General features: G+C 40.2%; 3 protein-coding genes and 1 long non-coding RNA gene across 6 annotated transcripts in view; 2 read left to right on the forward strand and 2 right to left on the reverse strand.

The window, feature by feature from the left end:
* Positions 1-26984, forward strand: part of LOC143906733 (uncharacterized) — a 140655-nt gene that overhangs the window by 82679 nt on the left and 30992 nt on the right. The gene's annotated exons all lie outside the window — the stretch shown is intronic.
* The window catches only part of LOC143906735 (uncharacterized), a 109866-nt gene that overhangs the window by 3568 nt on the left and 79314 nt on the right, over positions 1-26984 (forward strand). The gene's annotated exons all lie outside the window — the stretch shown is intronic.
* On the reverse strand, positions 15090-15955 carry LOC143906708 (uncharacterized). The gene is made up of 2 exons (XR_013259626.1): positions 15449-15955; positions 15090-15242 (listed from the first exon to the last, which is right to left on the reverse strand). It is a non-coding gene; the product is annotated as an uncharacterized LOC143906708 (long non-coding RNA).
* LOC143906687 (uncharacterized) lies at positions 18710-26650 on the reverse strand. The gene is made up of 7 exons (XM_077422935.1): positions 26642-26650; positions 20893-21011; positions 20507-20789; positions 20120-20303; positions 19742-19925; positions 19377-19560; positions 18710-19182 (listed from the first exon to the last, which is right to left on the reverse strand). Exons 1-6 carry the CDS (start codon positions 26648-26650, stop codon positions 19542-19544), a joined length of 798 nt encoding a protein of 265 aa, XP_077279061.1. The 3' UTR covers positions 18710-19182; positions 19377-19541.

A 26984-nucleotide genomic window follows, 5' to 3' on the forward strand; every position in this document is an offset into this window, starting at 1 on the left:
TTAAACCGTATATAATACAAGGTATGAAGCTAAAAGTGTTACGGACTATTATTTCTAAAGAAAACAACAATTTAATATTTTGCTCAGTTTTTTAAAAATAATAATCTGTAACCCTTTTAATTGTACACCTTGTATATATTTTTCAATTTCAACATAAAACATAATCGCAATAAAGCATGATTAATGTTAATAAGTCGTTAACTGTAAAATTCTTTATTTATTTTTATTTGCGTGTCCTTACTGAATGTTGTTCGCAACTGTATATGTACCGATATCTTCAGGTATCGATATTTTTGATAATTATTTTTACGTCAGACATAATTTTAATTCATCCAATTTTTATTATGTCTAAACATAATTTTTGTCCAATTTTTATTATGTCTAGACATAATTTTAATTCAGCGATTTTTATTATGTCATGACATAATTTTAATTCTGCCGCTAGGGAAATTTTAAGTCGATTTTTATGAATCAAGCTTGAATTCAATGTTTAGGTGTCCCAGGTTGCCGATGACGAGGTCCACATAGCGCGCTCTATAGTTTTCGGTGTCCAGGTGTATTAATACCTTGAATTCGATGGCCACGTGTTCCAAGTTGCCGATGACGAGGTCCACATAGTGCGCTTCGTAGTTTTCGGTGTCTACATGTATTAATATTTCGAATTCGATATCTACGTGTCCTACATTGGGTGCGTTTAGCCGATACTTTGCTAGCCTAGCAATCGTGAGCAGTCGCTCGTTTTCGCTCGTTTCCTCTTTTTTGACTTACTGGATTAAAAAGAGAGGAAACGAGCAAAAACGAGCAACTGCTCACGATTGCTAAGCTAGCGGAATATCGGCTGAACGCACATATTCAGATTTAAAGTTATTAATACACCTAGACACCAAAAACTATGAAGCGCACTATGTGGACCTCGTCATCAGCAACCTGGACACCTAGAAATCAATTTCAAGGTATTATTACACGTAGACACCGAAAACTACGGAGCGCAATATGTGGATCTTGTCATCGGCAACCTGGGACACCTAAACATTGAATTCAACATATTATTACACCTGGACACCGAAAACCACGAAGCGCACTATGTGGACCTTGTCATCGGCAACCTGGGATACGTGAACATCGAATTCAAGGTATTAATACACGTAGACACCGAAAACTACGGAGCGCACTATGTGGACCTCGTCATCGGCAACCTGGGACACATGGACATCGAATTCAAGGTATTAATACACGTAGACACCGAAAACTACGGAGCGCACTATGTGGACCTCGTCATCGGCAACCTGGGACACCTAGACATCGAATTCAACGTACGATTACACCTGGACACCGAAAACTATGAAGCGCATTATCTGGATCCCGTCATCGGCAACCTGGGACACGTGGACATCAAATTCAAGATATTAATACACGTAGACACCAAAAACTACGGAGCGCACTATGTGGACCTCGTCATCGGCAACCTGGGACACGTAGACATCGAATTCAACGTATTATTACACCTGGACACCGAAAACTACGAAACGCACTATGTGGACCTTGTCATCGGCAACCTGGGACACCTAGACATCAAATTCAACGTACGATTACACCTGGACACCGGAAACTATGAAGCGCACTATCTGGATCCCGTCATCGGCAACCTGGGATACGTGGACATCGAATTCAAAATATTAATACACGTAGACACCGAAAACTACGGAGCGCACTATGTGGACCTTGTCATCGGCAACCTGGGATACGTGAACATCGAATTCAGGGTATTAATACACGTAGACACCGAAAACTACGGAGCGCACTGTGTGGACCTCGTCATCGGCAACCTGGGACACGTAGACATCGCATTCAACGTATTATTACACCTGGACACCGAAAACTATGAAGCGCACTATGTGGACCTCGTCATCGGCAACCTGGGACACGTGAACATCGAATTCAAGGTATTAATACACGTAGACACCGAAAACTACGGAGCGCACTATGTGGACCTCGTCATCGGCAACCTGGGACACCTAGACATCGAATTCAACGTACGATTACACCTGGACACCGAAAACTATGAAGCGCATTATCTGGATCCCGTCATCGGCAACCTGGGACACGTGGACATCGAATTCAAGATATTAATACACGTAGACACCAAAAACTACGGAGCGCACTATGTGGACCTCGTCATCGGCAACCTGGGACACGTAGACATCGAATTCAACGTATTATTACACCTGGACACCGAAAACTATAAAGCGCACTATGTGGACCTCGTCATCGGCAACCTGGGACACGTGGACATCGAATTCAAGGTATTAATACACGTAGACACCGAAAACTACGGAGCGCACTGTGTGGACCTCGTCATCGGCAACCTGGGACACGTAGACATCGAATTCAAGATATTAATACACGTAGACACCAAAAACTACGGAGCGCACTATGTGGACCTCGTCATCGGCAACCTGGGACACGTAGACATCGAATTCAACGTATTATTACACCTGGACACCGAAAACTATAAAGCGCACTATCTGGACCTCGTCATCGGCAACCTGGGACACCTAGACATCGAATTCAACGTACGATTACACCTGGACACCGAAAACTATGAAGCGCATTATCTGGATCCCGTCATCGGCAACCTGGGACACGTGGACATCGAATTCAAGATATTAATACACGTAGACACCAAAAACTACGGAGCGCACTATGTGGACCTCGTCATCGGCAACCTGGGACACGTAGACATCGAATTCAACGTATTATTACACCTGGACACCGAAAACTACGAAACGCACTATGTGGACCTTGTCATCGGCAACCTGGGACACCTAGACATCAAATTCAACGTACGATTACACCTGGACACCGGAAACTATGAAGCGCACTATCTGGATCCCGTCATCGGCAACCTGGGATACGTGGACATCGAATTCAAAATATTAATACACGTAGACACCGAAAACTACGGAGCGCACTATGTGGACCTGTCATCGGCAACCTGGGATACCCGTGAACATCGAATTCAGGGTATTAATACACGTAGACACCGAAAAACTACGGAGCGCACTGTGTGGACCTCGTCATCGGCAACTGGGACACGTAGACATAGCATTCAACGTATTATTACACCTGGGACACCGAAAACTATGAAGCGCACTATGTGGACCTCGTCATCGGCAACCTGGGACACGTGACATCGATTCAAGGTATTAATACACGTAGACACCGAAAACTACGGAGCGCACTATGTGGACCTCGTCATCGGCAACCTGGGACACCCTAGACATCGAATTCAACGTACGATTACACCTGGACACCGAAACTATGAAGCGCATTATCTGGATCCCGTCATCGGCAACCTGGGACACGTGGACATCGAATTCAAGATATTAATACACGTAGACACCAAAAACTACGGAGCGCACTATGTGGACCTCGTCATCGGCAACCTGGGACACGTAGACATCGAATTCAACGTATTATTACACCTGGACACCGAAAACTATAAAGCGCACTATGTGGACCTCGTCATCGGCAACTTGGGACACGTGGACATCGAATTCAAGGTATTAATACACGTAGACACCGAAAACTACGGAGCGCACTGTGTGGACCTCGTCATCGGCAACCTGGGACACGTAGACATCGAATTCAAGATATTAATACACGTAGACACCAAAAACTACGGAGCGCACTATGTGGACCTCGTCATCGGCAACCTGGGACACGTAGACATCGAATTCAACGTATTATTACACCTGGACACCGAAAACTATAAAGCGCACTATCTGGACCTCGTCATCGGCAACCTGGGATACATAGACATCAAATTCAAGCTTGATTCATAAGAATCGACTTAAAAATTCCCTAGCGGCACTTTCTGCCAAGCGTAGAGAACCTTCTTTTCCGTTGACTCAATATTTATTATATATATACCTAATTTACCTAAATAGAAATCTTCCTCTGACCGATAAGTCTATCGACCTAATTTCGAAATACGCGCGCGATATCGAAACTGGCGATACCTGCGCCGCCAGCGTCGAAAAAGTGAAAGTGACGTTTCTCTGATAGATCGCGGCGTTAGGAGGAGGAGGAGTATCTTAAAAATAAATTTTCACATTTGGACTTTGCGTCGCAATATCTCCGCTCGTAAGGCACGTAGCGGAATATTATGAGAGAAACCCCCCCCTAATTGGACCCCAAGCTATCGATCAAGCCTACTTAGAACTTGATCCGTTCACTCGTTATCGAGATCTCAACATCTCGGGTACTCGCAACCCGTCGCGTCGCGTAAAAGAGTCACGGTCGGTCTCGCTCCGCGTGTACTTGGCGCGAGACACTACCGTGTCTCTTGATACAATATTTAAAAATATAAAACAAATTTTTTTGTTATTACGTGCCCTACAAGCGGAGATTGTTTATCTAGTACCAGACACATTATTTAACCATTTTTTAGGTCTAATAATAAAAGTAACTTACGATGCTGCAATGCAAATTCTACACGTGTCTTTGTAGTTTTTTTCTTTCTATTTTTTTGAGCACATAAACTGCGTATAATTGCGCGAGGCCGCGAGGCTTTACAAATATAGTACGTTTGATTCGAAAATTTTATTAATGCATACGTGTAACTCGCACAACGTACACTAACCGCCAAGGAATGCCTGGATATTTCGAATTTCGATATATAAGTTGACTTGTATATATCCGCCAAACAGCGCCAACTGGTCATGTGATCAGGGGGCTTATTACGGTTCTTGAAACAAGGTGAAAGTTACAAAAGTGAGGAAATTCACTAAGGTATCTATGATTTTATTGGTCGAAATCTAGTAAATCTGTTCACTTTTGTAATTTTCACTTCATTTTAGGAACCGTAATCGGCCGCATTGCGGTTCTTAAAACAAAGTGAAAGTTACAAAAGTTAGAAAATTCACTAGAGTTTCTATGATTTTATTGTTCAAAATCTAGTAAATCTGTTTACTTTTGTAATTTTCATCTTGTTTCAAGAACCGTAATCGACCCCCAGTCTTCTGTGATTAGCTGGCAACAATATGTAGTAAGTTGGACATTGCAAGATTGCGACGCCAATGCAGAAGAGCGCAGGAGAGGTTAGGAGAGGTTAGGAGATGTCAGAGTTTAACCTCTCCTGCGTTCTTTATTGTTACCAGCCAATCACGAAGGGTTTCCAACCAATCACAATAAGATTTTCAACTAATCACAATAGAACTTCCAACCAATCACAATAGAATTTGAGGAGAATAGGAATTGAGGAAAAACGTAAACAATATGGCATCCTTATAGTATTTTCTTATGTCCATTTCTGTACATGTAGATTAACTTTAACCTTGGATTAATATATTATTTTTTTTTTCTAATTCTCAGAACTATAAAAAGATAAAAAATAGATTAAACATTAATGTTAACCTACATTGGTAAAAATGGGTATTAATTGGTAAATTTCTCTATGCGTATGTGTTAAGCAGCTATGCAAGGCGTTTGGACAGACCCTTAATACCGTTTCTTTTTTTTAAGATAGAGTAAAGCGGGGAGCACACATTTCTGCACAACGCATAATGCGTAAGCATAAGAAAATTGATTGGTCCATACACATATGCATAAGGAAATAGACCAATCAATTTTCTTATGCTTACGCATTATGCGTTGTGCAGAAGTGTGTGCTCCCCGCTTAAGAATCACAGCAACTTGACCCAATCAGGAAAACTCACTAGGCCAATGACAACGCCGAGTAATCTCGGAACTTTCCTGATTGACTGAAATTGCTGTGATTCCTACACAAACCCAAACGACTTTTTCAATATAATTTTACCTCATAATTTTATCTCAATAGACGCAGAGTTTCCGTCACGGTGAAAATTCTGTGCTTATTGCCTGTTGCTAACTAATCATAAGTATTCAAATTTTTTAAGTTGTAATTAACGATTTTTTGGTTACTTCCTGTTCCTATTGCCTGTTGCCTGGCATTGTGCAAGGGGCTTTGGCTTTACATATGATACAAATTTTTAGTACTACATTTCGGTACGCACTAAAATCGCATTTTGCCGGTTGCCTATATTCCTTGTTATCCGCGTACGTACGACCGGTACGACGTGTGATATTAAATCGCAAGTTTGTGTTTGTATGTTTAGATTTACTATTTAACTAAAATTGTGTTAAAATAATTACTCATTTTTGTTCTTTCTACTGTGTGAAAGTTGTATATATGTTCCAGAAATTGTGTTGTACGGAAATAGCGACCGAAGCTGTACAACGAGACACGTATTCTATTTACATTTATGGAAACAGTTTAATTAATAGGATGATCATATAAGATAAGTTTAATAGTTACATTTAATTACTGAACTCTGCTACAATTTTGTTTAAGGGAACAAAATGCTTTACGGTGTCTGTATACTTTCAAGTTTTTTACTGATAGCTATATGAATGTAAATGAAGGTTGAAGTTGGTTAAATGACGTATAATGTAACGTAACGCAAGTAACGCATCATGAAATACATCTATCCCTCGTGTAAATATACATTGTGTAGACATATCCAATTCGTATTACATGTATTATATAATATTGTATAAAAACAGAACATACAGCAGGATGATGCAAAATGCATGCACAGAAAGTTGCTAAATAAATGTAGAAGATTACTTATGTGTAATATACTTTTTTCAATGTTTCAGTGCAACATACAGAAGCATTGCATCTTAGATTAGAAGGCATGTAGTCAGTATACACATGTTTTAAATAAGTCTACTACAAGTTTAGGTAAGATGACTTTTATAGTATGTACACATGCACTTTGCATCATATGTTTTATATTATTATATGTAATACAAATTGGCTATGTCTATGCAATATGTGCAAGGTTTAGGTTTCTGTTCCGTGTTTTTTTTGCTTCAGGCAGGAACCTGGCATTGTGCAAGGACCATTGCACATGGGACAAATACATTCCATGATGCGTTATTTACGTCATTGTGTTATATTACACGCCATTTAATCAGCTCCAACCTGTATTTACATTTTATATCGCTATCAGGATAAATATAAAAATATACAAACACGTTATGAATCATTTCGTTTTCTTACACATCATAGCAATGATATTCAGTAAATGAATGTAACGATTAAGCCTATTTGATTGTTTTATTAGTGAAGCAATTTCCAATCTATGTAGATCCTGTAAACAGAAAAGTACCTACCGTTTATGTCACTATTTTCGTACAATGCAATTTCTCGAACATAAATGTTGGTTTTGCAGAGCATAAGAAACGAAAACAGATGATTATTTTGACACAATTTTATTTAATTAGAATGGCTAAACGTCCGTATGGACGAATTTATGACCTAAGATCACTCGTACGCATAAATATTTATATACAGGATCAAAAAAGTATTCTTGCACACCCAGTTTTCTTACAATAAGTTTATTCGAAGGAATAATACATATGTACAAGTTGTGTCCACATATATTTAATACTATTAATAAAATATTATAAATTAATACATGTATATATAGCATATAATTTACTTATGGATAGAAATCGTAATTATGTATTATTCCCCCGAATAAGTTATTGTAAGAAAACTGGGTGTGCAAATACTTGTAACGTATACAAGACGGTGCATTAAGGCCCATTCGGATAAACTTGCATAGTTGCATAACCGTATGCATTAAGAAAATTATCCAATCGCATTTTACATCCATCTTTATGACAGAAATGCGATTGGATAATTTTCTCTATGCATACGGTTATACAGCTTGCAAGTTTGTCTGTATGGTCATTCGGATTTTTTGCGTAATCACAGAAAAATATATCAGTCACGCATCTGGTCTAAAGAACATGCATAATTAGTAAACAATATGGCATTCTAAAAGAGGCCATCGCACACAAAGTTGCATAGGCTGCATAAGCATAGTATAAAGGCTTGGGCACATAAGACAAACTTAAGCAGTAAAACTCAAGCAGTAAGCAAATCAGCCAATCACAGTCAAGAACTTAAGCACGGCCCTAAGCGGTAGCGAATCCATACCGTTGATTTCTTACTGCTTAAGTTTTACTGCTTAATAAGTTTTTTTACGTGCCAAGGCCCTAAGACCGCTGGACCAATGAGCAACTTATGTAAATTAATATTGCGACTTTATGCTGAATGCTCATTGGTTTAGCGGTCTTAAGGTGAAAGCACAAAATTGCAGGAGCCATGAGCAGAATGCAGAAGCCATATGCGCATGCGCTATGGTGTCTGCATTCTGTCCATGGCTTCTAAATTTTCAATCTACATAAAAATATATAATGCATAGTTTATGTAGATTGGAAATTCAGAAGCCATGGGCAGAATGCAGATACCATAGCCGCCATAGCGCATGCGCATATGGCTTCGAATTCTGCTTATGGCTCCTGCAATTTTATGTGCTTCCACCTTAAAGCTATATCCATACAAACTTGCATAAGCCCATAAACATAAGCATAAGAGAATTGATTGGTCCATATGCATGTGCATAAAGAAATAGACCAATCCGTTTCTTTATGCATATGGTTACACCTATGCAAGTTTGTTTGGATAGACCATAAGGGCCCGGACACACACTTCTGCACAATGCATAATGCGTAAGCATAAGAAAATTGATTGGTCCATACACATGTGCATAAGGAAATAGACTAATCAGTTTTCTTATGCTTAAGCATTATGCGTTGTGCAGAAGTGTGTGCTCCCCGCTTAAGACCGCTAAACCAATGAGCATCCACCTTTAAGGTCTATCCAGACAAACTTGCATAGGTGCATAACCATATGCATAAAGAAACGTATTGGTCTATTTCCTTATGCACATGCATATGGACCAATCAATTCTCTTATGCTTATGTTTATGGGCTTATGCAAGTTTGTGTGGATATAGCTTTATGCCACGTTTATGCTACGTTATGCATTTTGTGTGCGATGGCCTTAAAGCCCGTATCAGACTACGGATTAGGATTGAGATTGGATTGAAATTTAATCAATCAGAACAGAGAAAATTGACCTCAAGTTTAGTAAACTTTGCTCTGATTGGTCAAATTTCTATAGTCTGATACGGGCATAAAGCGGCGAGCACAGACTTTTGCATAGCGCATAATACATAAGCATAAGAAAATTGATTAATCCATATACGTGTGCATAAGGAAATAGACCAATCCATTTTCTTATGTTTATGCATTATACGTTATGCAAAAGTCTGTGTTCCCTGCTTTAAATTAGAGCTTAAGCAGAATGGCTGTCTCGGCAGTGTTTTATGCCTTAAGTCTTTGTCTTATGTAAGTATACGCGACGTATACTACACAAGACAGAAAACATTAACACAGTATTGTGCGTTACATAAGACAAAAGGTTGATCTACAATGTGCTCTTTGCTTTCTGTTTTTTGCTCTTAACCTCTTTGCGACTATCTCGTATTTTGCAATTCCGTCGCGTAACGTGATGTTTCTTGTCTCTTCTGAAGTTCGTCAATTTTTATCTTAGGCGACAGAGAACAAAAAACATCGCGTTATGCGACGCAATTGCGAAATACGGGATAGTCGCAAACAGGTTAAGAGCAAAAAACAGAAAGCAAAGAGCACATTGTAGATCAGCCTAAAGACTTAAGGCATAAAACACTGCCTTAAGGTTATAAGACAGCCATTCTGCTTAGGCCCTAACGCACAATACTGTACAGTATTGTGCTAAATAGCTACTAATTAACTGAAATTGTGTTGAAATAATTATTCATTTTCGTTGTTTATGCTACGTGAATGTTGTAATTGTGTTCTAGAAATTGAGTTGTACGGAAATAGCGACAGAAGCTGTACGACAAGACACATGTATTCTGTTTACATCGCTGGATTTTTGGAAACAGTGTTAATAATAGGATTATTAGATAAGATAAGTTAATACTTGCATTTAATCACTGAACTCTGTTACAATGTTGTTTAACGGAACAAAATGCTTTGTAGTGTCTGTCTTTTCAGGTTTTTTACTGATTGCTGTATGAAATGTTAATAAAGTTTGAACTTGGTTAAATGGCGTGTAATATAATAATAACGCAAGTAACGCATTATGGAATATATACCCCTTGTGTAAGTATATATTGTGTAGACGAAGCTATTTTGTATTACATGTATTAAATATTATAGAACATATGTGACAATATGATACAAAATGCATGTCCACAGAATTGCTAAGTAAATGTAGAAAATTACTTATGTTTTATGTACTTTTTTTAATGTTTCAGTCTAATATACATATTTCATCTCAGACTAAAGCCTGATCTACAATGTGTTCTTTGCTTCCTGTTTTTTGCTCAACTTCTTTGCGACTATTACTACGTTTACGCGAGCGTTACTTCTGTAGTAACTTACGATAATTTCTTCGCGTAAACGGGATTTTGTAGTAACTTACGATAATTTACTCCGCGGGTAAATTGTCGTAAGTTACTACAGAAGTAACGCTCGCGTAAACGTAGTTAAAAACAGAAAGCAAAAAGCACATTGTAGATCAGCCTTAAAGCACAGGAGTACAAACTTCTGCACAAGGCATAATGCATAACGTTTGAGGGATGAACCAATTAGAGTCCTTTACTTCCATCGTGGAGATAGAAATGAAGGATTCTGATTGGATCATTTTCTTATGCGTTATGCATACACGCTATGCAGAAGTCTGTGCTCCTCGCTTTAATTTTTACTCCACCATTAATCGGGTTTAATAACATCTGTAGTTATAACTCCTTAAACGGATTCTCGTTTACACAAAAGGATATTATTTTATCCTAATTCAAAAAAATCTTAAAATTTTAATTTTGTAAAAAAAATAATTTTATAATTTTATCTTAAGTTAACAATGAAATCGTAACATCTCGCTTAGTGTTTACACATTTCTTTAAAATCGGATTTATAAGTCTACATCTCTTCGTCAACGAGTATATAGTAATAACAACCAGTGTTATAAAACTGGATTTAACTAACGTTTGTACGACATCTTATGTCGGTGATTATAACTGCATATTTTACTTAACCCGTTTAATGGTAACTTATTGTAAGCATATATATTCTTAGATTAGATAGCATGAGAGCTTTTTAGCAAGCGACACAAGTCGACGCAAATGTCGTTCTACCTTTCTTTTTTGGCAATGTGTAACAAAGACAAACCGACTTATGCCGACTTGTGTCACTTGCTGGAAAGCTCCTTATCTATTCAGTATACACGATTTTAATACAGTTTAGGTATGATGACTTTTATAGTGTGTGTACATGCACTTTGCATCATGTTACCATGTTCTATATTATTTAATACATGTAATACAAATTAGCTATGGCCGGTATTCATAGTCGGTTCTTATTTTAAGACCGGCTTAAGTAATGCCTTAAGATGCTAATACGGCTTTGTGATTGGTTAAAATGACATCTTAAGATTGTACTTAAGACGATCTTAAATATAAGAACCGACTATGAATACCGGCCTATGTCTACACAATATGTTTAAGGTTTCCCTATTCCTATTGTCTCAGGCAAGAGCTTATACAAGGGTCATTGCACAGGGAACAAATATATTCCGTTACTTGCGTTATTTTATTACATTACACGCCATTTAATCAACTTTAACTTTTATTTATATTTTATATCGCTATCAGTGTTGACTTAAAAATATAAAAATACATCACGAATCATTTTATTCTCTATGCACTACACACACACACACACACATTGTAGCAATGATATTCAGTAAATAAATGTAACGTAACGATTAAATCTATCTGATTGTCTTATTAGTGATGGTTCTACAAATCTATATGTAGACCCAGTAAATAGAAAAGCACCTAGCACTGGTCATGGTCGCTATTTTCGTACAATGCAATTTCTCAAACATAAATGCAGGTTTTGCAAAGCATAAGAAATGATAACAAGTGATTATTTTAACACAATTTCACTCAATTAGAAGGTCAAACTTACGTATGGACGTGATGATAAGACGCTATATATAGTAAAAGTTAGAAACAAATCAACAGAAATCCTACTGTAACCAAGATAATACCGTTAAATAATAAAATATATTATTGTATTTTTTAAATTTATTAATTTATTTATTTAATATTTAATATATTATATATATATATAGCTTTTTGATATCGTATTATTATATTATCGTATTAATATCGTATTCATATATAGCATTGTATACGATAAGAACGAATTGTTTTAATATATTCAATATGTTCTGTTGCTTTTTTTTTCGAGGTCTTTACAAATGTATAAATAAATAATTGCATATAACAGTGTTTTTGGGGACACATGTTCAGTGTCCTCAAAAACACATATATAATGAATTGTCTCATTCGCGGACTTTACAAATATATATACAAATTGTTATATAACAGTGTTTTTGAGGACACACATTTAGTGTTCTCAAAAACACTATTATACATATATATTATTTGTATATACATTTGTAATGTCCTCGAAAGCAAAAATTTGTTATATATCAAATAAAAAGCAACATAATAAAAAAACAATCTGCAATGTATACATTAGAAAACGATGCTGCTTTCAGATATGCAGAGAAATCATTCAGTTTTTCAATGTCCTCAAAAACGGCAATTTATAAATATATATATATACACATATATATATATATATATATATATATATATATACAGGGTGTCAAAAATAAAAATAACCACCCGAATAGAGGAGGTAGATTGGGTCAAACTGAAAAGAAAAGTCTCGTACCATTTTGCAAAATTCGCAATAGTTAACGAGTTATTAAATAAAACGTCTGAGCGAATGCGCGCACAAGGAGCGATAGAGGCGGGCCTCGGCGGCTGGCTGGGCTGGCACGGTGCCCGGCGCGCGGCGAGCGGTGGGGGTCGAGAGACGAGCGGCGAGCGGGGCGCGGCGCGGCGCGGCGAACGTCGAGCGACAGATGTTATACACTGCGACGAAAAAGTATTAGAGCCAGCCCATACTAAACTTAAGATAATTCCTTCGCGTAAATGGGATTTTCCTTCGCGTAAACGGGATTTTGTAGTAACTTACAATAATTTACTCCGCGTAAACGAGTGAATTATCGTAAGTTACTACAGAAGTAACGCGCTCGCGTAAACGTAGTAACAGTAGGTAGCACACGTATTGGCTATTGCATAGGCTTTGCCGTAACGTCTTACGCCTCAGATAATATTAATTAGTTTAGCTTGTATTATGTGTAATAAAAACATTTAATTTTAGTAAATTTAATTATTTTGCATGTCAAAGTTTACGAGGTTTACCACAAGCCTTACTTTAACTTTTGTTTATGTTATAATAACTTTAATGGTGCGTGTCCACCTGCGAGTAAAACTCTCGAGAGTAGCTCTCGAGATTGATTCTCGCAAATGGACATATTCCTAAAGAGTACCTATAACGGAGAATGAATCGCAGCTCTCGGCGAGCGAACTTTTCAAGACCTATTCGCAAATCGACACGACGTTATTTTACTTTCGGAGATCAGCTCGCCAAGCTCGAACGCTGTTCGTATTTTGAGAGCTACATGATGACACAAAGGAACTTATTGAAAAATGCGGAAATCATGAACCATTGTAGAATACTACTGTGACAGAAATAAAAGTTTTTTTAATTTATATGTTTTGCGAATAAAGTGCGAAAAATTCATAATTTAAAGAATTAGATAAGAATATTTTTAATACATTCTCTGCTTATTACATGGTCAATAATTAGTAACACTTTAGTTTTACATACTTTGCACGTTTTAGTTACAGCGTTGAAATTAAATACATTTTTTACATCGCAAATTAAGTACATTAAAAAAAAATTATTAAATATTTACATGTAAAAATCTAACATCAAGGTATTTCGCAAACTGAAAACTAAATAATAATATCGCACTATGTATTACACTTCACAACTTGTAAGTCTGCAGAAACTTTTTATTGTTAGGAGTCTTCAATCTCAAGCTCTCTAATTAAAGCAGGTCCAGCACCGAATGTACACCTGCGATCAATCCATTGCTTGACCCAGAAGGTCTTTTTGTTGTTTCAACGGCACTATATAGCTCAAGTTCAAGCCATAGCCTCCTGAAGTTCGGCCTGTATAAAATCCGAGGTCTCCCTTCTGCTTTCTTAGAGATACACTCTCGGCGGGTTGCCATTAACCCTTCCGAGAGGTGGCGATCAAATAAAAACGGACAATTTTCGGTCGGATTTGAACTCGGATCTTCAGCTCGTTAGAGCAGCGCATATCTTTCTGCGCCATGATCGCCCTTTTCCTTTTTAAAATAATGCTAGTCACTATAGCAGCCGCAAGTTTTTTCGTTTACGCGACATTATGATGTAACCACTCTCAGACATCAACTAAAAAAATACGTAAGTGGATACGGTTTTGAGAGAACTCTCCGAAAAAATACTCTTCGGATTCTCGCGAGATGCTCGCGAGAATACAATGTCAGAAAAATTACTCTCAAATGGACAGTGTCAGAATAACTCTCGAGAGATATTCTCGAGAGTTTTAAGGCGCGTGTCCACCTGCGAGTAAAACTCTCCAAAGTAGCTCTCGAGTTATTCTGACACTGTCCATTTTAGAGTAATTTTTCTAACATTGTACTCTTGCGAGCATCTCGTGAGAATCCAGAGAGTATTCTTTCGAACAGTTCTCTCAAAACTGTGTCCACTTACGTACTTTTTTAGTCGATCTCTGAGAGTGGTGACATTATAATGTCTCGTAAACGAAGAGACTTGCGGCGACTATAGTGGCTAGCATTATTTTAAAAAGAAAAAGGTTGTTAAATAACAACAAAAAGACCTTCTGGGTCAAGCAATGGATTGATCGCAGGTGTCGGATCTGCTCTAAATTAGAGAGCTTAAGATTGAAGATTCCCAACAATTAAAAATTTCTACAGACTTACAAATTGTGAAGTGAAATACATAGTGCGATATTATTATTTAGTTTTCTGTTTGCGAAATATCTTGATGTTAGATTTTTACATGTAAATATTAAATAATTTTTTTTTTATGTACTTAATTTGCGATGTAAAAATGTATTTAAAAAAAAGGTAAAGAAAGGCGCCAAGTACACGCATAGTAGTGTATATGTTGTTACCTCGAAAAAAAAACAGTGGTAGTATTATACCTTAAAAAAATCTAAGTAACAAGTGGTAGACGAAATCTTTGTATCTTGAAAAATCTCGAAAAAACCTAAACAGTGGTATCTTCACCTAAAAAAAAAACAAAGTAGTAGTATTATACCTCGAAAAAACCTAAGTAACAAGTGGTGGACGTAATCTTTGTATCTCCAAAAATCTCGAAAAAACCTAAGCAGTATTATTTTTATTTCCAAAAAATTATTACTCAAGTGATACACATCACAAAATTACGTTACCTTATCAAATAATGAGTCGCGCTTCAAGTGATCTATTATCACCTCGAAAAAAAACAAAGTAGTAGTATTATACCTCGAAAAAACCTAAGTAACAAGTGGTGGACGTAAGCTTTGTATCTCCAAAAATCTCATCACAAAATTACGTTACCTTATCAAAAAATGAGTCGCGCTTCAAGTGATCTATTATTACAATTACAAAAAAGAAATGATATCTCTTTTTAAATTACAGCGCCAATTACAGAGAACATACACTGAGAAAAAAAATTTGTCAATCCCAAGAAATATTTAGTCCGATACGTTCAACTAAACATTTTAGTTAGTTAACTAAACATTAGTTGAATTAATTAATTCTTGATTAAAGAAACGAAATAAATTGTTGAAACAACTAATATTTAGTTAACTAACTAAAATGTTTAGTTGAACGTATCGAACTAAATATTTCTTGGGATTAACAATTTTTTTTCTCAGTATATTTTTCGAGATACAAAGATTACGTCTGCCACTTGTTACTTAGGTTTTTTCGAGGTATAATATTACTACTGCTTTTCTTCGATTAGAATAAAAAATTGAATCATGAAGAATTACACAGAGGTAACAGTACATTACGACTGCCACTTGTTACTTAGGTTTTTTCGAGGTATAATATTACTACTGCTTTTCTTCGATTAGAATAAAAAATTGAATCATGAAGAATTACACAGAGGTAACAGTACAAAATACAAATATTTTATTAAAATATTTAAACCCAACAAGGAAATACAAGGTATTTAAATACAAAGTTTATATATGTATTTTAAAAGATTTAATCGCATCGCAAAGAATTACAGAGGTAACAGTACAAAAAATAAAAATATTTTATTAAAATACATAAATTTTTCTTGTCAAAAAACTTGGCGCTGCTAGACCTTAAAATTAGGTCAGCTTGGTGTGTGTGTGCGAGCGAGTGGGTGTGGGCGATGTGTGTGTGCGTGCGTGCGTGCGTGCGTGCGTGCGTGCGTGCGTGCGTGCGTGCGTGCGTGCGTGCGTGCGTGCGTGCGTGCGTGCGTGCGTGCGTGCGTGCGTGCGTGCGTGCGTGCGTGAGTGCGTGCGTGCGTGCGTGCGTGCGTGCGTGCGTGCGTGCGTGCGTGCGTGCGTGCGTGCGTGCGTGCGTGCGTGCGTGCGTGCGTGCGTGCGTGCGTGCGTGCGTGCGTGCGTGCGTGCGTGCGTGCGTGCGTGCGTGCGTGCGTGCGTGCGTGCGTGCGTGCGTGCGTGCGTGCGTGCGTGCGTGCGTGCGTGCGTGCGTGCGTGCGTGCGTGCGTGCGTGCGTGCGTGCGTGCGTGCGTGCGTGCGTGCGTGCGTGCGTGCGTGCGTGCGTGCGTGCGTGCGTGCGTGCGTGCGTGCGTGCGTGCGTGCGTGCGTGCGTGCGTGCGTGCGTGCGTGCGTGCGTGCGTGCGTGCGTGCGTGCGTGCGTGCGTGCGTGCGTGCGTGCGTGCGTGCGTGCGTGCGTGCGTGCGTGCGTGCGTGCGTGCGTGCGTGCGTGCGTGCGTGCGTGCGTGCGTGCGTGCGTGCGTGCGTGTGTGCTTGCGTGCTTGCGTGCGTGCGTGCGTGCGTGCGTGCGTGCGTGCGTGCGTGCGTGCGTGCGTGCGTGCGTGCGTGCGTGCGTGCGTGCGTGCGTGCGTGCGTGCGTGCGTGCGTGCGTGCGTGCGTGCGTGCGTGCGTGCGTGCGTGCGTGCGTGCGTGCGTGCGTGCGTGCGTGCGTGCGTGCGTGCGTGCGTGCGTGCGTGCGTGCGTGCGTGCGTGCGTGCGTGCGTGCGTGCGTGCGTGCGTGCGTGAGTGCGTGCGTGCGTGCGTGCGTGCGTGCGTGCGTGCGTGCGTGCGTGCGTGAGTGCGTGCGTGCGTGCGTGCGTGCGTGCGTGCGTGCGTGCGTGCGTGCGTGCGTGCGTGCGTGAGTGCGTGCGTGTGTGCGTGCGTGCGTGCGTGCGTGCGTGCGTGCGGGCGTGAGTGCGGGCGTGCGTGCGTGTGTGCGTGCGTGCGTGCGTGCGTGCGTGCGTGCGTGCGTGCGTGAGTGCGTGCGTGCGTGCGTGCGTGCGTGCGTGCGTGCGTGCGTGCGTGCGTGCGTGCGTGCGTGCGTGCGTGCGTGCGTGCGTGCGTGCGTGCGTGCGTGCGTGCGTGCGTGCGTGCGTGCGTGCGTGCGTGCGTGCGTGCGTGCGTGCGTGAGTGTGTGTGTGTGTGTGTGTGTGTGTGTGTGACGGTGAATAATGCGGCTTATTATTAAGTATAGGATAAGTTAGGATAAGTTTAGATTTTTAAAGCGATTAGAATTAAAAGTATAGAATAAGTATAGAATAAGTAATATTTACATTTGTAAAAGGTCTCTCTCTCTCTCTCTCTCTCTCTCTCTCTCTCTCTCTCTCTCTCTCTCTAGCAGCGCCAAGTTTTTTGACAAGAAAAATTTATGTATTTTAATAAAATATTTTTATTTTTTGTACTGTTACCTCTGTAATTCTTTGCGATGCGATTAAATCTTTTAAAATACATATATAAACTTTGTATTTAAATACCTTGTATTCCCTTGTTGGGTTTAAATATTTTAATAAAATATTTGTATTTTGTACTGTTACCTCTGTGTAATTCTTCATGATTCAATTTTTTATTCTAATCGAAGAAAAGCAGTAGTAATATTATACCTCGAAAAAACCTAAGTAACAAGTGGCAGACGTAATCCTTGTATCTCGAAAAATATACTGAGAAAAAAAATTGTTAATCCCAAGAAATATTTAGTTCGATACGTTCAACTAAACATTTTAGTTAGTTAACTAAATATTAGTTGTTTCAACAATTTATTTCGTTTCTTTAATCAAGAATTAATTAATTCAACTAATGTTTAGTTAACTAACTAAAATGTTTAGTTGAACGTATCGGACTAAATATTTCTTGGAATTGACAAATTTTTTTTCTCAGTGTGTTCTCTGTAATTGGCGCTGTAATTTAAAAAGAGATATCATTTCTTTTTTGTAATTGTAATAATAGATCACTTGAAGCGCGACTCATTTTTTGATAAGGTAACGTAATTTTGTGATGAGATTTTTGGAGATACAAAGCTTACGTCCACCACTTGTTACTTAGGTTTTTTCGAGGTATAATACTACTATGTTTTTTTTCGAGGTGATAATAGATCACTTGAAGCGCGACTCATTATTTGATAAGGTAACGTAATTTTGTGATATGTATCACTTGAGTAATAATTTTTTGGAAATAAAAATAATACTGCTTAGGTTTTTTCGAGATTTTTGGAGATACAAAGATTACGTCCACCACTTGTTACTTAGGTTTTTTCGAGGTATAATACTACTACTTTGTTTTTTTTTTGAGGTGAAGATACCACTGTTTAGGTTTTTTCGAGATTTTTCAAGATACAAAGATTTCGTCTACCACTTGTTACTTAGATTTTTTTAAGGTATAATACTACCACTGTTTTTTTTTCGAGGTAACAACATATACACTACTATGCGTGTACTTGGCGCCTTTCTTTACCTTTTTTTTAAAAAAGGTAATTTTGTACAGATATCACGCCTTTTTGTAGTATCACGTTGACCGTAGCCTATATATCAAGATATATATAATATCAACAACCTGTTCTCACCGTTCTCTGGATAGAATTGTAACACTGCTCTTGCGCTTCTTGACAGACATGCATACAACGTTGATAAGAAACGATATAAACGTCTTGTAGGATTGTGCAAAGTTTTGCTTGCATAGCACAACCACAAGCGCAGAAATACTGATAGCCCCCATCAAACGTACCAGCTTTAAATGGCAATCCTTGACCTAAAAAATAAAATAATGTATTAATATGATATTATGGCTATGGTCAACGTGACACTACAAATGCTTCGAAGCATTCCTCTTCTCTTTTATTTCAATGAAGAAAGAAGGAGAAGAAGAACGCTCCAGAGCATTTGTATCACGTTGACCGTAGCCTATATATCAAGATATATATAATATCAACAACCTGTTCTCACCGTTCTCTGGATAGAATTGTAACACTGCTCTTGCGCTTCTTGACAGACATGCATACAACGTTGATAAGAAACGATATAAACGTCTTGTAGGATTGTGCAAAGTTTTGCTTGCATAGCACAACCACAAGCGCAGAAATACTGACAGCCCCATCAAACGTACCAGCTTTAAATGGCAATCCTTGACCTAAATATTAATATGATATTATGGCTACGGTCAACGTGACACTACAAATGCTTCGAAGCATTTCTCTTCTCTTTTCTTTCAATGAAGAAAGAAGGAGAGGAAGAACGCTCCAAAGCATTTGTATCACGTTGACCGTAGCCTATATATCAAGATATATATAATATCAACAACCTGTTCTCACCGTTCTCTGGATAGAATTGTAACACTGCTCTTGCGCTTCTTGACAGACATGCATACAACGTTGATAAGAAACGATATAAACGTCTTGTAGGATTGTGCAAAGTTTTGCTTGCATAGCATAACCACAAGCGCAGAAATACTGATAGTCCCATCAAACGTACCAGCTTTAAATGGCAATCCTTGACCTAAAAAATAAAATAATGTATTAATATGATATTATGGCTATGGTCAACGTGACACTACAAATGCTTCGAAGCATTCCTCTTCTCTTTTATTTCAATGAAGAAAGAAGGAGAAGAAAAACGCTCCAGAGCATTTGTATCACGTTGACCGTAGCCTATATATCAAGATATATATAATATCAACAACTTGTTCTCACCGTTCTCTGGATAGAATTGTAACACTGCTCTTGCGCTTCTTGACAGACATGCATACAACGTTGATAAGAAACGATATAAACGTCTTGTAGGATTGTGCAAAGTATTGCTTGCATAGCACAACCACAAGCGCAGAAATACTGACAGCCCCATCAAACGTACCAGCTTTAAATGGCAATCCTTGACCTAAAAAATAAAATAATGTATTAATATGATATTATGGCTACGGTCAACGTGACACTACAAATGCTTCGAAGCATTCCTCTTCTCTTTTCTTTCAATGAAGAAAGAAGGAGAGGAAGAACGCTCCAAAGCATTTGTATCACGTTGACCGTAGCCTATATATCATTCATCGCACAAAATTTTTTAATTGCAAATCGGAAACGTACCTCGAGTTGAGCTCTTCTGCGATCAACGAAGTCGGGATCGAACGTGTCAGTCGTCACTTTCTGCTTTCTGCCAAGCGTAGAGAACCTTCTTTTCCGGCAGCGATAGTAGATGGGTGCGTTCAGCCGATACTCCGCTAGCCTAGCAATCGTGAGCAGTCGCTCGTTTCCTCTCCTTTTAATCCATTGGGTCAAAGGAGAGGAAACGAGCGAAAACGAGCGACTACTCACGATTGCTAGGCTAGCGAAGTATCGGCTGAACGCACCCAATGTAGGGATACGAAATCTTTAGATAAGCACGAAGCAATTCAATTCAGTATATCGCCGGCACGATTACGGTGTTACTGCCGTTTCGCGTACGCGCGTATGCGCGCGTTGTCGCACCTTACCTCGCGACGCGTAATAAAGAGTCACACGATCGGTCTCGCTCCGCGCGTACTACCGTGTCTCTCGATCGATCGAGATAGGTTAACTGATCAGATGATGAACTGACTGACAGGATAGCGCTCTAAACGAACGCACTGTCTGCACTGCACTGCATTGCGACACTAACGCCGTTAGCCGCCAGCGTCGAAAAAGTGAAAGTGACGTTCTCTGTTTGTTACATGTATGTTATAAAGAAAAGCGGTTGACGGAGACGACGTATCTTAAAAATAAATTTTCGCATTTGGACTATGCGTCGCAATATCTCCGCTCGTAGGGCACGTAGCGGAATATTATGAGAGAAACCCCCCCCTAATTGGACCCCAAGCTATCGATCAAGCCTACTTAGAACTTGATCCGTTCACTCGTTATCGAGATCTCAACATCTCGGGTACTCGCAACCCGTCGCGTCGCGTAAAAGAGTCACGGTCGGTCTCGCTCCGCGTGTACTTGGCGCGAGACACTACCGTGTCTCTTGACCTTGAATTTGATGGCCACGTGTTCCAAGTTGCCGATGACGAGGTCCACATAGTGCGCTTCGTAGTTTTCGGTGTCTACATGTATTAATACCTCGAATTCGATATCTACGTGTCCTATATTGGGTGCGTTCAGCCGATACTTTGCTAGCCTAGCAATCGTGAGCAGTCGCTCGTTTTCGCTCGTTTCCTCTTTTTTGACTTACTGGATTAAAAAGAGAAAAAACGAGCAAAAACGAGCAACTGCTCACGATTGCTAGGCTAGCGGAGTATCGGCTGAACGCACCCATTCAGATTTAAAGTTATTAATACACCTAGACACCAAAAACTATGAAGCGCATTATGTGGACCTCGTCATCAGCAACCTGGGACACCTAGACATCAATTTCAAGGTATTAATACACGTAGACACCGAAAACTACGGAGCGCAATATGTGGACCTTGTCATCGGCAACCTGGGACACCTAAACATTGAATTCAACATATTATTACACCTGGACACCGAAAACTACGAAGCGCACTATGTGGACCTCGTCATCGGCAACCTGGGACACGTAGACATCAAATTCAACGTACGATTACACTTGGACACCGAAAACTCTGAAGCGCACTATCTGGATCCCATCATCGGCAACCTGGGATACGTGGACATCGAATTCAAAATATTAATACACGTAGACACCGAAAACTACGGAGCGCACTATGTGGATCTTGTCATCGGCAACCTGGGACACCTAGACATCGAATTCAACGTACAATTACACCTGGACACCGAAAACTATGAAGCGCACTATCTGGATCTCGTCATCGGCAACTTGGGACACGTGAACATCAAATTCGAGGTATTATTACACCTAGACACCGAAAAATACGGAGCGCGATATCTCGACCTCGTCATCGGCAACCTGGGACACGTGGACACCGAAAACTACGGAGCGCACTATGTGGACCTTGTCATCGGCAACCTGGGATACCTAGACATCGAATTCAACGTACGATTACACCTGGACACCGAAAACTATGAAGCGCATTATCTGGATCCCGTCATCGGCAACCTGGGACTCGTGGACATCGAATTCAAGATATTAATACACGTAGACACCAAAAACTACGGAGCGCACTATGTGGACCTCGTCATCGGCAACCTGGGACACGTAGACATCGAATTCAACGTATTATTACACCTGGACACCGAAATCTATGAAGCGCATTATCTAGATCCCGTCATCGGCAACCTGAGACACGTGGACATCGAATTCAAGATATTAATACACGTAGACACCAAAAACTATGGAGCGCACTGTGTGGACCTCGTCATCGGCAACCTGGGACACGTAGACATCGCATTCAACGTATTATTACACCTGGACACCGAAAACTACGAAGCGCACTGTGTGGACCTCGTCATCGGCAACCTGGGACACGTGGACATCGAATTCAAGGTATTAATACACGTAGACACCGAAAACTACGGAGCGCACTATGTGGACCTCGTCATCGGCAACCTGGGACACGTAGACATCGCATTCAACATATTATTACACCTGGACACCGAAAACTACGAAGCGCACTGTGTGGACCTCGTCATCGGCAACCTGGGACACGTGGACATCGAATTCAACGTATTATTACACCTGGACACCGAAAACTATGAAGCGCACTGTGTGGACCTCGTCATCGGCAACCTGGGACACGTGGACATCGAATTCAAGGTATTAATACACGTAGACACCGAAAACTACGGAGCGCACTATGTGGGCCTCGTCATTGGCAACCTGGGACACCTAGACATCGAATTCAACGTACGATTACACCTGGACACCGAAAACTACGAAGCGCACTGTGTGGACCTCGTCATCGGCAACCTGAGACACGTGGACATCGAATTCAAGATATTAATACACGTAGACACCAAAAACTACGGAGCGCACTGTGTGGACCTCGTCATCGGCAACCTGGGACACGTAGACATCGCATTCAACGTATTATTACACCTGGACACCGAAAACTACGAAGCGCACTGTGTGGACCTCGTCATCGGCAACCTGGGACACGTGGACATCGAATTCAAGGTATTAATACACGTAGACACCGAAAACTACGTAGCGCATTATGTGGACCTCGTCATCGGCAACCTGGGACACGTAGACATCGCATTCAACATATTATTACACTTGGACACCGAAAACTACGAAGCGCACTGTGTGGACCTCGTCATCGGCAACCTGGGACACGTGGACATCGAATTCAACGTATTATTACACCTGGACACCGAAATCTATGAAGCGCATTATCTGGATCCCGTCATCGGCAACCTGGGACACGTGGACATCGAATTCAAGATATTAATACACGTAGACACCAAAAACTACGGAGCGCACTATGTGGACCTCGTCATCGGCAACCTGGGACACGTAGACATCGAATTCAACGTATTATTACACCTGAACACCGAAAACTATAAAGCGCACTATCTGGACCTTGTCATCGGCAACCTGGGATACATAGACATCAAATTCAAGCTTGATTCATAAGAATCGACTTAAAAATTCCCTAGCGGCACTTTCTGCCAAGCATAGAGAACCTACTTTTCCGTTGACTCAATATTTATTATATATATACCTAATTTTTACTTAAATAGAAATCTTCCTCCTGACCGATAAGTTTATCGACCTAATTTTGAAATACGCGCGCGATATCGAAACTGGCGATACCTGCGCCGCCAGCGTCGAAAAAGTGAAAGTGACGTTTCTCTGATAGATCGCAGCGTTAGGAGGAGACGTATCTTAAAAATAAATTTTCACATTTGGACTTTGCGTCGCAATATCTCCGCTCGTAAGGCACGTAGCGGAATATTATGAGAGAAACCCCCCCCTAATTGGACCTCAAGCTATCGATCAAGCCTACTTAGAACTTGATCCGTTCACTCGTTATCGAGATCTCAACATCTCGGGTACTCGCAACCCGTCGCGTCGCGTAAAAGAGTCACGGTCGGTCTCGCTCCGCGTGTACTTGGCGCGAGACACTACCGTGTCTTTTGATTTAATTTCAACGCTGTAACTAAAACGTGCAAAGTATGTAAAACTAAAGTGTTACTAATTATTGACCATGTAATAAGCAGAGAATGTATTAAAAGTATTCTTATCTAATTCTTTAAATTATGAATTTTTCGCACTTTATTCGCAAAACATATAAATTAAAAAAACTTTTATTTCTGTCACAGTAGTATTCTACAATGGTTCATGATTTCCGCATTATTCAATAAGTTCCTTTGTGTCATCATGTAGCTCTCAAAATACGAACAGCGTTCGAGCTTGGCGAGCTGATCTTCGAGAGTAATATAACGTCGTGTCGATTTGCGAGTAGGTCTTGAAAAGTTCGCTCGCCGAGAGCTGCGATTCATTCTCCGTTATATCTTTAGGAATATGTCCATTTGCGAGAATCAATCTCGAGAGCTACTCTCGAGAGTTTTACTCGCAGGTGGACACGCACCATTAAAGTTATTATAACATAAACAAAAGTTAAAGTAAGGCTTGTGGTAAACCTCGTAAACTTTGACATGCAAAATAATTAAATTTACTAAAATTAAATGTTTTTATTACACATAATTCAAGCTAAACTAATTAATATTATCTAAGGCGTAAGACGTTACGGCAATGCCTATGCAATAGCCAATACGTGTGCTACCTACTGTTACTACGTTTACGCGAGCGCGTTACTTCTGTAGTAACTTACGATAATTCACTCGTTTACGCGGAGTAAATTATTGTAAGTTACTACAAAATCCCGTTTACGCGAAGGAAAATCCCGTTTACGCGAAGGAATTATCGTAAGTTTAGTATGGGCTGGCTCTAATACTTTTTCGTCGTAGTGTATAACATCTGTCGCTCGACGTTCGCCGCGCCGCGCCGCGCCCCGCTCGCCGCTCGTCTCTCGACCCCCACCGTTCGCCGCGCGCCGGGCACCGTGCCAGCCCAGCCAGCCGCCGAGGCCCGCCTCTATCGCTCCTTGTGCGCGCATTCGCTCAGACGTTTTATTTAATAACTCGTTAACTATTGCGAATTTTGCAAAATGGTACGAGACTTTTCTTTTCAGTTTGACCCAATCTACCCCCTCTATTCGGGTGGTTACTTTTATTTTTGACACCCTGTATATATATATATATAGCGATAGTTAGTAAATGCGTTTAATCACCAATTGACATTTGGTAAAAATTGATCTGATTTATATGTGTTGACAAAGAAAACGAGTTTAAAAGACTTTATTTACAAAGGTTCGCAATCTAGAGATTCAGCGACCAGATATCATGTTGTAGGAAAATGTTGACTCGATTGAGCGAGATATATAATTTTATTTTGGTTCAGCGATCAAAAATCGCGGGATGTCAAATCGGGCATTTGATTTATTAAAAATATTTATTTTGTGATAAATTACACGAGTTATTTTGTTCAAGATAACCCGTCACTTGTATTCAGGCCAATATGGCAGAATAACGGAATTACGCGAACCATGTGACTAAAATCAACGAAAATACGTTGTAGACCGAGCATTAGCTTGCGCAGGCACGCGAAACGCGTAAAGACCGACCCACGGCGGTGAACAGAAACCATCCACGGATGCGATCGCGATCGAGGCGATCAAAGGATACTTCGTGCTGCAAAATTAGAAATCCGGAGTAATAATTATACGCGCGAAATAAAACGAAATTTGTCGTTTCATTTTAACTTCCAAATTTGCGAATCGAACAACGCGAAAAACAATTTCACGAAATTCACATAAAATAAATAAAATCGGGAAATAACACGGACACCTGGTATGCACCAAGGGGGCGCACGACGGGTGAACCGTCAACTATACGAGAAAGGCCACGTAACCAACGTGAGCCGGAGCATGTAACGGGTGACCAACAAAGCGCGATACGGGAAATTTTGTGTGGTATGGCGAAATAGCAAATTAGCGATTGGACCGACACAACCGCGGTACCAACGTTTATACGCAGAAACACGCGCGGTTGAATAAAATTTCAACGATCATCGATGGTCACGGGATTTTACAAACCACGTATAAAGGCGAAGATCTACCAACGGTATTATCTTTGGACAAGTCTAGGAAGCATGAATTGGCCGATGGGAACGCGATCGGTGCACAAGGTGCGAAGAACTCGAACCACGACGCATCTTCAGGAAGTTTCGATTGAAATCGACTGAGGGAATAATAGAAAGTAGATTCAGGCCAATACCGACGTCATACGAATGACGGAACCGGGAAATCGCTAACTACGACCGATGGTCAACGGATACGACCGGAAATGGGTGACACGTGCTCGAAGATGGACATAGGCGTACAGAATGGCACGATCCAGGCAATGGAACATAATTTTGTGGAACCGAGCGTCCCAACGGAACCCGAGTGATGAGCGAAAGGGGTGAGCGAAACACGTTTCGGCCGACCGGCGATGACAATCATATGTAAATGGGAAGTTTTGCGTTGCCAGGACATGTTTCCCAAGAGCTTGATTAATTATAATTTAATAAAAGTTAAAATTTCAATGGCCAGCTACGCAAAACGCCGCGGCGATTCTA

Source organism: Temnothorax americanus, unplaced genomic scaffold (assembly GCF_048541705.1).
Source record: "Temnothorax americanus isolate GAGA-0224 unplaced genomic scaffold, ASM4854170v1 Scaffold75, whole genome shotgun sequence".
Classification (NCBI taxonomy): Eukaryota; Metazoa; Arthropoda; class Insecta; order Hymenoptera; family Formicidae; genus Temnothorax; species Temnothorax americanus.